The sequence below is a fragment of the Bufo bufo genome, chromosome 4, assembly GCF_905171765.1.
Source record: "Bufo bufo chromosome 4, aBufBuf1.1, whole genome shotgun sequence".
Classification (NCBI taxonomy): domain Eukaryota; kingdom Metazoa; phylum Chordata; class Amphibia; order Anura; family Bufonidae; genus Bufo; species Bufo bufo.
Window position 1 is genome coordinate 489,862,717 of NC_053392.1, and position 18,640 is coordinate 489,881,356.

General features: G+C 40.5%; 1 protein-coding gene across 3 annotated transcripts in view; it reads right to left on the reverse strand.

The window, feature by feature from the left end:
* RASGRP3 (RAS guanyl releasing protein 3) overlaps positions 1-18,640 on the reverse strand; it is a 168,917-nt gene that overhangs the window by 54,211 nt on the left and 96,066 nt on the right. For 2 of the 3 annotated variants that reach the window (XM_040429553.1, XM_040429551.1), the window contains exons 2-5: positions 10,423-10,565; positions 7,989-8,094; positions 6,336-6,398; positions 4,341-4,472 (exon numbers count right to left, since the gene is read on the reverse strand). In XM_040429553.1, the coding sequence (XP_040285487.1) occupies positions 4,341-4,472; positions 6,336-6,398; positions 7,989-8,094; positions 10,423-10,492 (371 nt within the window). In that variant the 5' untranslated portion in view covers positions 10,493-10,565. Of the gene's footprint in view, positions 1-4,340; positions 4,473-6,335; positions 6,399-7,988; positions 8,095-10,422; positions 10,566-13,428; positions 13,437-18,640 lie in introns of all 3 variants that reach the window. The other variant, XM_040429554.1, reaches the window with a different exon arrangement.

Below are 18,640 nucleotides of genomic sequence, written 5' to 3' on the forward strand. Positions count from 1 at the left end.
AAAATATATATATTTTTTGCCAACATGAACCAATCCTTAAATTCCTTCATTTGATTCATGTTTTTTTCTTGCAAGAATTCATCCATGCAATCGTATGATTTGCAAGCAATGTCTAATGCTCCAGTGACTGCATGTGGCACATCTGTCCTATGTTCTTAATTGCTTCCATTCTGTAATACAACTTCAGTAACTTCTTGACATCTGAACTTGATTTTATTTTGACAACTTTTTATTATCCTTGATGATCTTCCGTTTCTACAGTATACTTGATTTATTTATTTATTTATTTTAGAAAATATTATAACCAGATCCCCCATTTGCATTCTTAGCGCCAAGAAATTGTGCTGTCTCCTATGGCTTTCCTAATTTTAAGATATTTGTCGTAATTTTAATGACAGCAAAAGTCCATAATGAGCACTAGGTGACAGACATCCATAATCCTGTGTGACCTGTCCTGTAGGATGCTGCACTTTGCTCCCCAAAGGTGGCATGTGGCTACTGCCATACAATTATTCATCATTCTCACCACCAAGAGGCTGCTCCCAATGTCCAGTAAGGACCTTTTCTTAAAACATCCATAAATTCATGGACAAGCCACACAAAATTGAGACTTTTGGTCACTGTGTAAATAGGAGAATAAATGTCCATATGAAATTTTTGGGTTTTAGCTGCAGAAGTGTGCACAGGTTATTGTTATTGAAATTATTAGCATATTACTGCTTATGTTTCTTATTAGTATGTGACCTATAGACATACATGGCTTATAGTTTTTATCATTCTTTTTTTTATTTCGCCAATAAAAGTTTTATTACTATTTCTAGCTACGTTTTTCAGAAAAAATAGCTAATCTTGACACTTGTGCTTACCACTGGGATCTGCTATTGGAGCATCATTCGCAAGAACAAAATGGTAACCAGGCTGTTTAAATAAACCGGTATGTATCTTGGTAAATGTCAACAAGACTTCAGGACACAGACTAGCCAAAACGACCACTCGTGTTTTGGGCGGATCCATCATGGATCTGCAAAAACAGATCCGTTACAATAATACAACCGCATGCATCCGTCATGAACTGATCCGTTTGTATTATCTGTAACATAGCCAAGACGGATCCGTCATTAACTCCATTGAAAGTCAATGGGAGACGGATCTGTTTTCTATTGTGCCAGATTGTGTCAGAGAAAACGGATCCGTCCCCATTGACTTACATTGTGTGCCACGACGGATCCATTTGGCTCTGTTTCGTCAAGCGGACAGCAAAATGCTGCAGGCAACGTTTTGGTGTCCTCCTCCAGAGCGGAGAGGCGACTGAACGGAGGCAAACTGATGCATTCTGAGCGGATCCTTTTCCATTCAGAATGCATTAGGGCAAAACTGATCAGTTTTGGACCGCCTGTGAGAGCCCTGAACGAATCTCGCAAACGGAAAGCCAAAACGCAAGTGTGAAAGTAGATGTATTCAATGATGGTTACAAGACAAACATGTTCAGAGAATCAAACAGGACATACGGGTAAGGAACAATGCATACCTAATCTCCACCCAACTACTGTCTCTACCTACTTGGACAATCTGCACTAAACGACAGCCCCCAACTGGTTGAAAGTTCCTATTCTGGCTAGGTGCAGGGACAATGCACAAGCACCTTTGGTAAGAAAACCAGGGACCTGTACACACAGCCGGAACCCATACATACTAAACAGACATGAGACAGGAGTGCAGCGTCCCACTACGTGTGTGTGGGCACTGCTTAAAAGTGCTTTTTGATCCTAACAATTGCATTGTACAGTATAGTATAACTTTGCATTTATGTATCTGCCAAATCCCTGTTAACAGGCCTATAAGGTGCAATTTATACATCCCACCACTAGATGGGGATAAAGTTCAGGTCCTATATATATCTAGGTCAGGCCTAGTTAGTTAGTTGAGGCAGAATAGAGTGGGGACAGAGACAGGTCAGTGTGAAGATCAGTGTGTATATTGACACTGAGAGAGTGAAAAGGTGCAGATCCAGCACGTCAGCTCTAAAAAGAAGTTTTAGTCCAGAAAGGGACAAGAGAAAGGGACAGATTCAAATTCATCCAAAGGATAAAAGCCATAACCCAGGCATAAAGGACCTTTGGGATATTTTAGGTGAAGGATACCCTAGCCTCCGGCAACCTCACCAAGATTCCACTGACATTGAAGTAACCCACTGCTCCAAAACCAAGAAACCTAAACAGCCTAAAACAGTGGATTTACAGAATTAACTCTGTACCATCTAAAGACTGCATATTTGTACTGCTGAAACCAAAAGACATCCAAAGTAAAAGTTGTGAGTTGCATCTTACCACTGTCTACCTCATTATTACTACCTATGGTTGTACCACCATTAACGGTACTGGCGTCACGACAAAACCATCAAGGGACTCAGCCGCAACAAGCACCCTAAGCACCCTTAACATCAAGGGCACCTCAACCACCATCTTGGCTGATGCTTCCTACCACAGAGCGTGCCCCGGAGGATTTCGTGCTGTCCACCTCAACACTGTGCTGCCAGCCCAGGGAGGCTCTCTGCTAACCGTGAGTAAACTGATGAACTGTGTGTTATACCATTTGACCCCTCATCGGTCCACCGTGCACCTCACGTGTTCCCCCTGCGACTGGCTGGCTGCAGGAGCACAAGGCCAGACCAAAGGCACAAAATCAGGAACAAAGCATAAACTAAAAGCCATGTGGATCAGAACACACACAGGAATCATGGCCTTCACAGGCAGACCAGGACATAACCAAAGACATGACAAAGATGCATCAGACATTGTTGACGTATGCGACATCAATGAACAATCAGGATGGCCACACAAGTCAGGTCAGAAGTACAAACACTCTGGTCAAGACAGCAAGCAGTCTGCACACAGCTTTCCTGGAGACAGAAGACAGACTGACCTCAGCAGGGTAATGAAGACACCCGACCACCTAATGTTCAGATACAGACCAGAAAACATGAACTCTTACATGAACAGACACAGAGAGCATAGAAGTCACAGGGAACAGTTTGCACACACCTACAGATGACCACAGCCAACACGCACTACACAACCAACCAGCATACACGGGAACATGTCCTCCGCAGGCAGTAGGCGAGAGCGCAGCCAGCCAGCCAACATGGCAACACAGTATCACAGTGAACCGCACTGTGACAGTTAATTACAGAGTTGCCTATAGCTGCCGTTTGGTTAAAGGGAAAAGCTTTCATGCATGCCAGAGTTCACATTAAAAGGACATGTGGCTGATTTCTTGCAAAAACAAAAAAACTGCAACTGTTCCATACATCTGAATGAAGTGCATATGCTGCAGAATCATCTTCAATCTTTGTGAACATACTCTAGCTTGGAAATTTTATAGGAAATTTATCAATGCTTTATTGCCACTTTTGTGGCGAAAAGTTGCAAATTATGGTGCACGACATATTTGCTAAATAACTTTTTTATTTTATGGTTCAATCAGTTTTTATTGAGTTATCCAAGCAGATTAGCAATAATAATTACCAAGCGTTGTAAGAGGTAATTGTGAAAAGCACATAAAAAAATGTAATATATCCAAAGATATAAGACACTAGTAATGTTGATTAGTATCCACTTATGAAACATTTGAGGATATGAATATAATAAGTAGAACTAAAAAAATAAAAATAAACAAATAACGAAAATGTAGAGGTAAGGAAACATGAAGAAGGATAGAAGGGGAGACAAGACAGAGACATTAGGTAAGGAACACAGATATCGGGAGAATACATGGAGACAAGATATACCATATCTAGGCTGATAATATCAGAAGAACTTAAAGGTCATGAAAGAGAGCCATCACTCAACCGAGCCGAGAAGCGCGGGGAGGAACGGAACTGGAGCCAAGACTCCCAAGTTACTGTATAGACCGGGCCGGGTAAACTTGAATCAGCTAACTTTTTTATTTTAGTGGGAGGGAGCTCAAGTCTAGACCTGCTCTGGCTTTCTGGATCACAGAGGGTCAGAGATGTGCCTAATTTATTAAGACGAATCTCACTCCAGCGAACAGAGGATGCCCGTTTTGATAAATCTCCCCCTTTGTGTCTGAACAGATGCTTGCCGGTAACATTGCTTACAAGTTTTTTTATACCTCAAGAGGAATTATGCTGCAACATACTTGAACCAATGGGGCAGTAAAGGAGGATCCTAAGGCATTGCAATAAGGCACTGTGGGGAACTTGTACTGCCACTGTACAGGCTTAGGGAATATGAATTTAATTTTAAAGGTGCAAAAATCCATCTTATTAACATAAAGGGTTAAAAAACAGTTTCAGCGTGAAAAATACAGTAAAGACTCACATGCTGGAAATGTCTATAAGATTAATATGTTCGTCATAACCCAGTTGGCTCGCCAGTTCTCTAAATTCCTCTGTCATCTGTATTAATCCCAAATCCAAATTAAACTCTGCAGGAAATTCCAGAATCCAGTATCTAGAACAGACATAAGGGTTATCATGACTTTTTGTCCTCATAAAAGAGAACGTCTTTGATGATAATATTTTAATTGAATAGCTGCCCCTTGATCAAACATTCCTAAAAGTCAAAATTATCAAAACGGTAATTAAAATGACAGCTGAGTTATAGATGTAAAACACATTATGGGGGTAACGGTGGAATCAACAATTGCAAACTTTTTAATTTTTCATAAAATATTTAAGGAATATTAGTAAATTGCAGAACTTTTAAAATGGTGCTTGAAAATTTGTGAACCCTTCAGAATTTTCTATATTCCTCCATAAATTTGACCTAAAACTACATCAGATTTTCTCACAAGTTCTAAAAGTAAAGATAACCAAATCAAAGAAGTTAGTCAAAAATATTAGACTTGATCATTTCTTTATTGAGAAAAATAATCCAATATCACATGTCTGTGTCAAAAGTATGTGAACCTTTGCTTTCAGTATCTGGTGTGACCCCCTTGTGCAGCAATAACTGTAACTAATCATTTTCTGTAATTGTTGATTAGTCCTGCACATCTTCTTGGAGGAATTTTAGCCGATTTCTTTGTACAAAATAGCTTCAACTCTGTTATGTTGGTGGGTTTCCTTCCATGAACTGCTCATTTCAGGTTCTTCTAAAACATTTCTATTGGATTAAGGTCAGGACTTTTACTTGGGTATTCCAAAACTGTACCTTTATTCTTCGTTAACCATTCTTCGGTAGAACAATTTTTGTGCTTAGGGTTGTCGTCTTGCTTCATGACCCACATTGTCTTGAGAGTCAGCTCATAGACAAATGCTGTGACATTTTCCTTCAAAATTTGCTGATATAATTTAGAATTTATTATTCTATCACTGATAGCAAGCTGTCCATGCTCAGATGCAGCAAAACAAGACCAAACTTTGATGCTACCACCACCATGTTTCACACATGGGATGCAGTTTTTATAGTGGAATACAGTGTTTTCCTTTCTCCAAACATAACACTTGTCATTTAAATGAAAAAGCCCAATTTTGGTCTTATCTATCTATGAAACATTGTTTCAATAGCCTTTTGGCTTGTCCAGGTGATCTTTGACAAACTGCAGATGGGCAGCAATTTTCTTTTTGAAGAGCAGCAGCTTAATTCTTGCAATCCTGCCATGCACACCATTGTTGTTTGGTGTCCTCCCAATGGTGAACTCATGAACATTAACATTAACTAATGTGAGAAAGGCCTTTAGTTGCTTAGGGGTTACCTTGGGTTCTTTTGCGACCTTGCGGACTATTACATGACTTGGCGTGATCTTTGTAGGTTGACCGCTCCTGGGAACGTTCATAATAGTCTTCAATTACCACACTATCTGACTGTGGTTTGGTGGAGTCCAAACTCAAGTTTTATAACATTTTCCAGCCTCTAAATAAGTAAATGAACAAGTCTAATATTTTTGACTCATTTGCTTGATTTGGTTATCTTTATCTACTTTTAGAGTTGTGTGAAAATCTTGAAATTGAGGTGCGATCGAGGCCAACTATATCTCAAGAAAAAACATGGTTTTGCCACCAGAGATTTTACAGGTGAAACATTTAAACTGCATGAACTTTTTTCAGGAGCAGGTTTGATTCGCTTTTACTCACACTTCAACTGCTATTAGTTACATTGTGATAAAAATGTCACTTTCCTTCCTCCTTATATCACTAACTAGTAATATAACCAGGCTCTGATATCCCAGAGCCACGGCAACACAAAGGCCTTCTCCTTGTTTAAGAAATACATATCTCCTTCCTGCCATATGCACATCTCTATGGACCTACAGTTTATGTCTTATTGTGGCTCTGTAATGATAGTTATAGTGATTCCATCCAACAACATTACCTCATAAAGTGACATGTTTTTAAGCGCAAGTCATTGCTGTTCTCTCCACTGGAATTTCGATAGGTGTACAGGTTAAAAAAACATATATGACAATGATTGGAAAAACGAATCAACAATACAATATATCTCCATATGTCGGTACCTGTCTGTCTGTCTGTGTATCTGTGACCACTGGAGAGCTGTTCATGCACATCAGATGTGTATGCCAAACCTGAAGAGTCTGATGTTACCAGCTAACTATCTGATGTGTATGGAAGCCTTGCAACTCTCCCCAATAGCTGATGTCACTTTCAGGTGAGATACAGATCAGGCGGTCAGATTTTAACTGCCTGATCCATTTGTTCTCAGCTGAAATAAGTTGCCGAAAGAGGCGAACGTTGGGGTGACACCTATCTAATAAGAATGGCCATCCAATGATGTTGGGGGAAAACTGCTTGTTGTATATCAGGAGAGGAATCTATATAATGGAATGAAACAAGGTGCTTGTTCTCTCCGAGAGGTCTGCCATAAAATGTAAGTTGGATCTGCATAATTTCAAGGGCATAGCTATAGGGAAAGTGGCTGCTTTGGGGCCCAAACCCAGAAGGGGCCCACCCATGAGGAGGACTAAAAGATTTTATTGTTAAGGCCCCCTCAACAGTATTACACAATGACATTATATACAGTGACAGTATATAGAGTGACATGACATACAGTCATGCAGGGCCTGGTGTGACAGAGCGACTATGATTAGCCACAGGCTTGGTCATTACATGGGAGGAGGGGATTGCAAAAGAAGTTGCTGGGGGGGCCTGTTCAAATATTTTCTGTAGGGCCCACTCGGGTCCATTCACACGTCCGTTGTTTCTTTCCTGATCTGTTCCGTTTTTTGCGGAACAGATCTGGACCAGATCTGGACCCATTCGTTTTCAATGGGTCCTGAAAAAAAATCAGACATCGAGCTGTCCGATTTTTTTCAGGACCCATTGAAAATGATTGGGTCCAGATCTGTTCCACAAAAAACGGAACAGATCAGGAAAGAAACAACGGACGTGTGAATGGACCCTTATTATGCCATAAGTTATAGGGGAAACTACATGAGCACACAAAGTTTCAGGTAAATAAAGTATTTAATTCAAATTTTTCTAACAAATGGACCATCATGTAATAAATCAGTGTGCCTAGTCTTCCCCCAAGAAATAACGATTCTGGAGCACCTTTTTTATAATCAAATGTTGTGCTGTTCCTCTATTATTTTATGCTGTAAATTCCTGAATAAATTGATTACTGGGTGTTGCTATTCCCCTTGTCAAAGGAGTGTGTCCCTGCCTCCATCTGTCACTGGCAGCACTAATTGAATTGTGTCAGACTGTCAGAGGACAAACCGCCAAATGTTAACACCCAATTGGCGATTTATTCTAAACTTCTCGTATGAATAATAAAGGAAAGGCACAACATACAGTTATAAGAAAAGATGCTTCAGAATTGTCATATCATGGGAAATACTCAAATTATTTACTCATGCAGACTTGTCAGGAGTGGTGACAGGTCCTCTTTAAGTGGGAACTCATTGTCTTCAATATGAAAAGGGAGTGCACAGTTTGTGCCATATCGTACATCATCGGTGGATAAGGTGACGGTAATGTGTGTGTTTTCTTGCTTTATAAAGGATATAAAGAGATAAGTTTTCCAGCAAGTTCAGTAGAAGACAGATACCAACGATGCATTAATAACACCGTTCTCGGCAGCAGGTTGTTGTCAGTCAGATCCCCTTTCTCATCTGAGAAGATAAAAAAAATGATACCATTGTTAGCTCCTGAGGTATCATATAGTATACGTCTTCAAGTGTAACTATAAAAACTGCCTGAGAACACAATAAAACCTAAACAATTTTATTAGGAGGTCGGTAAAATACAAAATGGCTTCCAACGTCAGGCTAATGCTAGGGAATAATTGGAGAGGGGTAGACTTTTCACACATATAGGTCCCCCCTATTAGTCCTTTGCAGTGCTGGCATATATATTTCAGTTTGTCCTAAATTGTCCCTCTAAAGTCAACAAGGCTAGATCTCTGAGAATCGCATAAACACTATCTCTTAAACAGCCCCTGATTACCTAGTCAATAAATGGGCACTGTGATGGCGAGAGGCTCCGATGGCCGCACAGCATCCGTGGTGGGCAGAATTCTATCATTTTAGGCCATGAACTGTGGTGTAGATGACCACACACTACTGGTGTTTAGCTTCCTACACCACTTACCTCACCGCTCTGTGTGCTCCTGATGAAACGCCATTACCACGGCAAAGAAACATACGAACATACGATTATAGGTAGCACGTGTTTCCTTCTAAAAGAGCCTATATGGTGAATCATTTGCTGTTAGATGAGACAAGTGTCCATGTGATTCTCAGAACATTAAGCTGGTTGACTTTTTGGGACAATTTGGGACAAACTGAAATATATACCAGCACTGCAAAGGAGTAATCGAGGGGACTTACATATGTGTGAAACGTTCATCCCTCTCCAATGGTTCCATTAGGTTGATGTGGAGGGGAAGCTATTTACTATTTTAACAACCTATTAATAAAATGATTTGCTTCGGTTTTAAGGTTTTCTCAGGCAGTTTATATTATTAGCTCCTCCTTAGTATCTGTCCAATGTGTCCTGAATCCATAGATTTTCTATAAAGTTTAGACTGCATGAATTATTTAAAGCAGATAATGGGCAGCAAGGAAAGAAGGGGAAAATACATTCCCACACCTACTAAAATAGAGCTGTGAATGACACAGATGTGACTTAATGCTTTTGATTAGGTGTGAAGCACAAGTTCCAAAGTAAACTGATGGCAGAATCTGTATTCACAGTTTTACTGTTAAAGCGTAACTGTCATTTCAAATAATTTTTATACAGACAGTAAATTAAAACATTTTTGTAAACTATATTTTTAGGGTAATGTGTTTATTTTAACTATAAAATTCCATGTTTATTGTCTGCTTAGCAATAATGAGTGTTGCTATGTATTACAGAGGCAGGTTTCTTAGCATGCCTCTTATCTCCCTATCCCAGCATCTGCCTCTCTACATGGGCCCTAATGATGTCCTACCTGTTCCTGCTTATCTGACTTGCTGCTAGCACTTGCACATATATCACTTCCCTGCACTTCTCTGTTAGTGAGTGCAGGAAAAAGCCTGGTGAACGGTGCTGCAGTGATCAGCGGTGACAGAAAGAGAACAGGAACTTAATACACATACTATCAGTGCTGATTGTTGCAGTCCTACTTCTCTCTGTCTTCCCAATGTGTCTCTGTTTAGCGTTAGGAAGATAGGGAGATGAGCAGGGCTGCAGTGATTAGCACTGACAATAAGTGTAATATCTTCCTGTATACTTAGTGTCAGTGCTGATCACTGCAGTCCAGTTCACAAGAAAGCATAAGGAAGATAGAAATGTGCAGAGCTATCCGCAATCAGGTGGGAACAGGTCAGAAATGTGGTCGGGCAGATAGAGAAGCAGAGGCTGGGGTAGGGAAATAAGAGGCAGGCTGAGAAGCCTGATACTTTATGTTAGACATGGCCATTTTCAACGTAAAGTAGGTGCCAATGACAGGCTCTCTTTAGCAACACTGAGTTAGAGTGTTGCTAAAGAGACACTTTTCATTAAATTTTATTATAAAACAATACACACATTTCCTAATAAAATATATTACGATTATGCTTAAAATCACTGTCCATACACAATATTACAAATAAATAAAATGCCCCCTGAGAATCACTCTGATCATGAGAATGGGGGTCCAAAGTCACTATGTGAAGTGAGCGGAAGGTCAAGCATGGACACTGCCACTCCACTTTTGGGACTGCCAGAGACACCTTAGAACTGTACTGTGTGCATGTTTGATCACCATTCCATTCAAATGGGGAGACACCAGAGTATCATTCTATTGATTTTTGCAGGTTCTAGTGGTCGAATCCATAGCGATATAACCGTTATCCCCCAATCCAGGGTATAGGGAATAACTTGTTCTAACTAGAATACCACTTTAAACATTTCATTAACATCATATTGTTTGCTTGTTATCAGAATGACTGTAGATAGAATGGCATCACACATACCAAACATCTCCATGCAAGCGTACAGAAGTTCATCCAGTGAAGCTGCCTTTCGAAATGTACTGGATCCCATTGTTTGCTCATCAATGATTCATACTTCTCTAGAATACCATATTTCACATGAACTTCTCCTTAATGTAAAAGTCCTACAAAATCATGACAACAGATATTTTGAATGAATGCTAAAAAAAAATGACAAGTAATTTAAAAACTTTAGATACTTAATACTAAATTACTTAAGCAATTTAGAAACTCTAAATAACAGATATTTGTCCCTGAGGATTTTAAAATGTGGCATTAAAATATTTCTACAACCATGTTATAGACCACTGCTGGGTTTGATTACAACAATATCACATACAGTAAGGAACATAAGTATTTGAACACTCTGCGATTTTGCAAGTTCTCCCACTTAGAAATCATGGAGGGGTCTGAAATTCACATTGTAGGTGCATTCCCACTCTGAGAGACAGAATAAAAAAATAAATAAATCAGGAAATCACATTGTATGATTTTTAAAGAATTGATTTGTCTTGCACTGCTGAACATAAGTATTTGAACACCTGAGAAACAGCAAGAATTCTGGCCCTCAAAAACCTGTTACTGTGCCTTTAAAAAGTCCACCTATACTCCACTCATTAAGCTAACTTAGTAGCACCTGTCTGAGCTCTTTAAAGACACCTGTCCATCCCACAGTCAGTCAGACGCCAACTACTACCATGGGCAAGACCAAAGAGCTGTCAAAAGACACCAGAGACAAAATTGTGGACCTCCACAATGCTGGAAAGGGCTACGGGGCAATTGCCAAGCAGCTTGGTGAAAATAGATCAACTGTTGGAGCAATTATTAGAAAATGGAAGAGGCTAAAGGCGACTGTCAGTCTCCATCAGACTCGGGCTCCATGCAAGATCTCACCTCGTGGGGTATCACTGATGATAAGAAAGGTGAGGAATCAGCCCAGAACTACAAGGGAGGAGCTGGTCAATGACATGAAGAGAGCTGGGACCACAGTTTCAAAGGACACTGTCGGTAGAACACTCGTCGTGTTTGGAGGAAAAAGAAGGATGAGTTGCATCCCAAGAACACCATCCCTACTGTGAAGCATGGGGCATGGGGTTGGTAACATCATGCTTTGGGGGTGATTTTCTGTGAAGGGGACAGGACAACTGCACTGTACTAAGGAGAGGATGAATGGGGCCATTTATTGTGAGATTTTGAGCAACAACGTCCTTCCCTCAGTCAGAGCATTGAAGATGGGTCGTGGCTGGGTCTTCTAACATGACAACGACCCGAAACACACAGCCAGGATAACCAAGGAGTGGCTCCGTAAGAAGCATATCAAGGTTCTAGAATAGCCTAGCCAGTCTCCAGGCCTACTGTAAATCCAATATAACATCTTTGGAGGGAGCTGAAACTCTGTGTTGCTCAGCGACAGCCATGAAACCTGACAGATCTAGAGGAGATCTGTGTAGAGGAGTGGGCCAATATCCCTGTTGCAGTGTGTGCAAACCTGGTCAAGAACCACAGGAAACATTTGACCTCTGTAATTGGAAACAAAGGCTTTGGTGCTAAATGTTAACACTGATTTTCTCAGATGTTCAAATACTTATGTTCAGCAGTGCAAGACAAATAAATTCTTTAAAAATCATACAATGTGATTTCCTTATTTTTTTTATTTTTCTTATTCTGTCTCTCAGAGTGGGAATGCACCTACAATGTGAATTTCAGACCCCTTCATGATATCTAAGTGGGAGAACTTGCAAAATCGCAGGGTGTTCAAATACCTCTATTCCTCACTGTATATATAGTTTTCTTTGTGTTTTAATACTGAATTATTGGGGTCATTTATCAAACTGGTGTAAAGTAGACAAACAAATCATATTCCACTTTTCATTTTCCAAAGATGCTGTCAAAAATAAAAGGTGGAATCTAATTGGTTGGTATTGGCAACTAAGCCAGTTCTACTTTACACCAGTTTGATAAATAACCCCATATGTTTTTCTTTTCATAGCCATATTCTGACCCCCATAGCTTTTATATAGTTATGTTTACGGAGCTGTATGAGGGCTCATTTATGCAGGACTATCTGTGGTTTATACCGTTTTTGGGTGTGTATGACTTTTTGAGTGACAAAAAAAAACGGCAAATCAGGCAATTTTGATTATTATTTTTTTAATTATGCTGATTGCCATATGGGATAAATATTTAATATTTTAATAGACGCGAGGATGCCTATGATGTTTAATTTCTTGTATTGTTTGTGTATTTATTTTTTTATTTTAGGGAAAGAGGGGTTGGTATGAAATTTTATATATATTTTTTTATATAAAGTTTTAACTTTTTTCAAATTTTTTAAGTCACCCTAAGTAGCTTCACCATGCAATCACTGGATTGCATCATGTATTCTGTATTGCACATCTATGCAATACAAATACACTGTACTCAAGCTTTGTGGTGCAAATAACATCAGAGCTATGATTTTGATTAATAAATCTACCTCAATGTCTCAAAGGTCATTCTTCTGTAACCTACTACTATCAGTTATAATGTTGGGAGACGTGGAGGGTTACTGGCTATTTAAATGTTGGGTTCAGAGGAGAAATGAGTTGTGATTTAGCAATGTGGTCTTAAAATACATAGCAGAGTATGGTACTTAGTAGAGTATGATATTTAGGAGAGTATGATACTTAGGGTACTTTCACACTTGCAGCAGAGGATTCCGACAGGCAGTTCCGTCGCAATCCGGATGCAAACTGATAGCATCCGGATCTGTCTGACAAATGCATTGAAATACCGGATGCGTCTCTCCAGTGTCATCCAGAAAAACCGACCCGGTATTAATTTTTTTTGCATTTTTAAAGGTCTGCTCATGCGCAGACCAGAAAGCCGGATCCGTTTTGCCAGAACACTTAATGCCGGATCCGTCACTAATACACTTCAATGTAAGCATGCTGCGGTATTTTCTTCATCCAAAAAACGTAAATGGGACTGAACTGATGCATCCTGAACGGAATGCTCTCCATTCAGAATGCATTAGGATAAAACTGATCAGTTTTTTTCCGGTATTGAGCCCCTGTGAGGGAACTCAATTCCGGAAAACAAAAACGCTAGTGCGAAAGTACCCTTAGTAGAGTAACAGTGGGGGTGATTTCCCAGGCAAAATGAAAACTACAAGTACTGTACGGTGCAACTGTATTGCAAATTGCACCATAAAATGGAGTCCATGATGGACGTTGTGCTTTTTTAAGTTCCGCAATGAGTCTTCAAGAGAAAGCTAATATAAAATGCTACAAATGTATTAGATCTGTTCGATTGCTTGGTGCAAAATAAATACCGGTCTACCAATAATAAAAACTCAAGTTTCCATTGCCGTTGCATCCTCACCCTCCATCAAAGGATAAAGAAGAGATGTGTCCAGTTGGATAAGTTATGATTGAACGCAAGTTTCAATTTAAATATACCGCATGTACAGCGCCTTAGGTATAGTAATCCAAAATCCAGCCTGTCCCACCACATACAACATGTAAACTTACTGTAACATATAAAGATCACATTAGTCAGTACACATTGGACATGCTCTATAGCAGTGATGGGCACCCTGCGCTGATGAATGGCAGGAATAGTCTAAGGCATATTGGAACGCCTTAGACTTTTTTCAGGTGGCGGGTGCCCGTCTCTGGCACCCGTGCCATAGGTTCGCCACCACTGCTCTATAGTAATCAACACAGAGGAGGATCATATGATATTACAGATATTTAGGAAGATGGTGGAGAACTCGCAAATGAAATTTAATTTGGATATATGTCAGGTTATTCACTTGGGCCAAGGAAGCAAATGTTCTGATTATGTATTAAACAGTAAAACACTTGGTAAAACTGCCAATGAAAAAGACTTGAGGGTATCCATGGACAGTCTACTCAGCTTTAGCAACCAGTGCCAGGCAGCTGCTACCAAGACAAATAAAATCATGGGATCTGTTAAAAGAGGGAGAGATGCTTGTGATCGTTTTACCTCAATACAAATCATCAGTTGGACCAGACATTGAATATTGTGTATAATTCTGGGCACCTGTGGATAAGAAGGACATGGCTGAACTAGAGTGGGATCAGAGTATCAAGGTAATGAAGGGAATGAATTGTGGCACCAAGACAAGTTATCAGACTTGGGGTTGTCCAGGTAGGTGATCTAATGACAATATATCAATATATGAACAATACAGAGCCCTTTATAAGCATCTTTTAGGCCCCTTGCAGACGAGCGAGTATTCCGCGCGGGTGCAATGCATGATGCGAACGCATTGCGCCGCACGGAACCCAGACCCATTCATTTCAATGGGTCTGCGCGCATGAGCGTTGTTTTTCACGCATCACCTGTGCGTTTCTTTGAAAATCGTAGCATGTTCTATATTCAGCGTTTTTCACGGCCCCATAGAAGTGAATGGGGCTGCGTGAAAATCGCATCGCATCCGCAAGAAAGTGCGGATGCGATGCGCTTTTCACGTACAGTTGCTAAGAGATGTTTATATACCTTCAGTTTTTTATCACGTGCGTGCAAAACGCATTAAATCGCATTGCACCTGCGCAAAAAAAACTGAACAACTGAACGCGATCTCAAACAAAACTCAACGAACTTGCTTGCGAAACCGGGCATTTTTCACTGAACGCATCCGCAACGCATCTGGACCTAATCTGCTCACGCTCGTCTGCAAGGGGTCTTACACCTAAGGCTGTAACTTGTATTGAGCGATTCAAAGTTAAAAAGATTAACTTTGATCTGAATGCCAGGAAAATTTTGATTCGCCACAAGGCGAATTTCCCGGCGCTTCGTTATAACAAATAAATTTTTCCTGAAATATCGGGGGGGGGGGGGAAACCTTGCCTCATCCATTTGCTTGCGGAGGTGCCATCGTGGCAACCTTTATTGAAGAAACTGCTCCAAATATCGCATAGGCCAACGTGTGACATCATCACATCATTACGCTGCCCGGGGCGCAGTGACGTCATCATGTCAGCGTGCACAGGATTTAGCGCGTTTACTTCAATCAAAATGGCCGCGACGGCCTCTCCGTGAGCAAATGGATGAGGTATGTATTTTTTTAACCCCTAACTAAACCCTGAAAGGCCTCAATATGACTGTCAGATGCCGTGATCAATGTTGAACGCATCGACCCAGCAAACTTCAGGGCTGTACAACGCGTTTGCCGATCAAAGAGGCGCAGATGCAGCCACGAGATTTCAGAGCCAGATGCAAATATCTCTACACTGCTTGGTGCTTTTACTCAGAGCAGGCAGCACATAAAGTGGAGCTCGGGTGCAACAGCAATGCCCTCATTGCACCAAGGAGTTAATTTACATAATATTAAATTGCTTATATCTGTAGATTGGTACCATCAATCAACATGGCACCAGTGGGATTGGATTCAGCTGCCAACCGCACATCTCTAGTGTCAGGCTACTTTCACACTGGCGTTTTGGTTTCCGTTTGAGATCCGTTCAGGGCTCTCACAAGCGGTCCAAAACGGATCAGTTTTGCCCTAATGCATTCTGAATGGATAAGGATCCGCTCAGAATGCATCAGTTTGCCTCCGTTCCGTCTCCATTCCGCTTTGGAGGCGGACACCAAAACGCTGCTTGTCCCTTTGACGAATAGGAGCCAAACGGATCCGTCCTGACACACAATGTAAGTCAATGGGGACGGATCCGTTTTCTATGACACAATCTGGCACAATAGAAAACGGATCCGTCCTCCCTTGACTTTCAATGGTGTTCAAGACGGATCCGTCTTGGCCATGTTAAAGACAATACAAACGGATGCGTTCTGAACGGACGCAGACGTTTGTATTATCTGTGTAGATCCAGGACGGATCCGCACCTAACGCGAGTGTGAAAGTAGCCTCAGCTGGATTTATTTCAAAGTGTGCGGTGACAGATTTCTTTTAAAGAGGTTTTTACGGTAGTTATTGTTTTTACGGTAGTTATTTAGGAACAGCAATTTAATTGTCGACATTTTCCACAGCTATTAACAAAAAAAAAATATTCCGAGTTTTTGTTTCTTTCTTCATTTTAAACTCTCCTCCATCATGAATATTGTATGCCACCAAAAGAGAAAGTGTTTTCAAGCTGCCATCACAATTATTAATTACAGTTTCTTAGTAAAATTGCACAGAAAGAAATGTTGCAGCATGTTATTACTCAGATGCCTGCTGAGAAGAAACATTTATTTACTTATAATGGCGCGGTAATATAATTATGGCAGCTTATGCAATCGTACCTTTGACTGGACATCATTTTTTTTAAAAAGGTAATAAAAATTTGTGTTTGTGTAGAAAAGGTGCTCCTTTTTGAGATGCGATGTACAGAACAGAATGTTCCTCTTGTATTAGTTTTTCCAGAACTGAGGTTTATACTGTAAAGAGCTGAATATAAATTTATATATGAGAACAACATGAACATATCGATGTCAAGAAGCAATGTGTTTGGAAAGGAAGTAGCTTTGTCCTGAATTCCTTGGACCACTGTCAGAGGGCTACAATGCAGAGCCATTTTAGTGTCTGCATTAGGGCTCATGTACATGACCGTTGCGGATCCACAAAACACGGATACCAGGCGTGGGCATTCCGCAGATCGGAAGGGCCGGCCCCTAATAGAACAGCCCTATGCAGACAATGCGGACATTAATAGGATATGCTCTATTTTTTTGTGGAACGGCCATGCAGATGTACAGACACGGAATGCGCACAGTATTTTTAGTTTTTTTTTGAGGCCTCATTGAAGTGAATGGTTCCGCTTACAGGCTACAAAAAAAAACAGAACAGACACGGAAAGTAAAAATGTTCGTGTGCATGAGTCCTTAGAACCACAAACACAGCTCATCCATTTTTACTGAAACATGAAATATTGGAAAGATACATAGGGGGTCATTAACTAATCTGAAATACGCCTAAATTAGGCCTATGTCAGTCGCAGAAAGCGGCCCAGGCCCATCTTATTCACCTCCACTCACAGTATATACACAGCTCCTCCACACAGTATAAACATTTCTCCTCCACTAGCAGTATATACACATCTCCTCCACACAGTATATACACATCTCCTCCACACAGTATATACACATCTCCTCCACACAGTATATACACATCTCCTCCACACAGTATATACACATCTCCTCCACATAGTATATACACATCTCCTCCACTAACAGTATATACACATCTCCTCCACTAACAGTATATACACACATCTCCTCCACTCACAGTACATACACATCTCCTCCACTCACAGTATATACACAGCTCTTCCACACAGTATAAACATTTCTCCTCCACTAGCAGTATATACACATCTCCTCCACTCACAGTATAAACATTTCTCCTCCACACAGTATATACACATCTCCTCCACTCACAGTATATACATATCTCCTCCACTAGCAGTATATACACATCTCCTCCACACAGTATAAACATTTCTCCTCCACTCACAGTATATACACATCTCCTCCACTAACAGTATATACACATCTCCTCCACTAACAGTATATACACATCTCCTCCACACAGTATAAACATTTCTCCTCCACTCACAGTATATACACATCTCCTCCACTAACAATATATACACATCTCCTCCACTCACAGTATATACACATCTCCTCCACACAGTATATACACATCTCCTCCACACAGTATATACACATCTCCTCCACTCACAGTATATACACATCTCCTCCACTCACAGTATATACACATATCCTCCACTCACAGTATATACACATCTCCTCCACACAGTATATACACATCTCCTCCACACAGTATATACACATCTCCTCCACTAACAGTATATACACATCTCCTCCACTCACAGTATATACACATCTCCTCCACTCACAGTATATACACATCTCCTCCACTCACAGTATATACACATCTCCTCCACTAGCAGTATATACACATCTCCTCCACTCACAGTACATACATATCTCCTCCACTAACAGTATATACACATCTCCTCCACTAACAGTATATACACATCTCCTCCACTCACAGTATATACATATCTCCTCCACTAGCAGTATATACACATCTCCTCCACTCACAGTATATACACATCTCCTCCACTCACAGTATATACACATCTCCTCCACTAGCAGTATATACACATCTCCTCCACTCACAGTATATACACATCTCCTCCACTCACAGTATATACACATCTCCTCCACT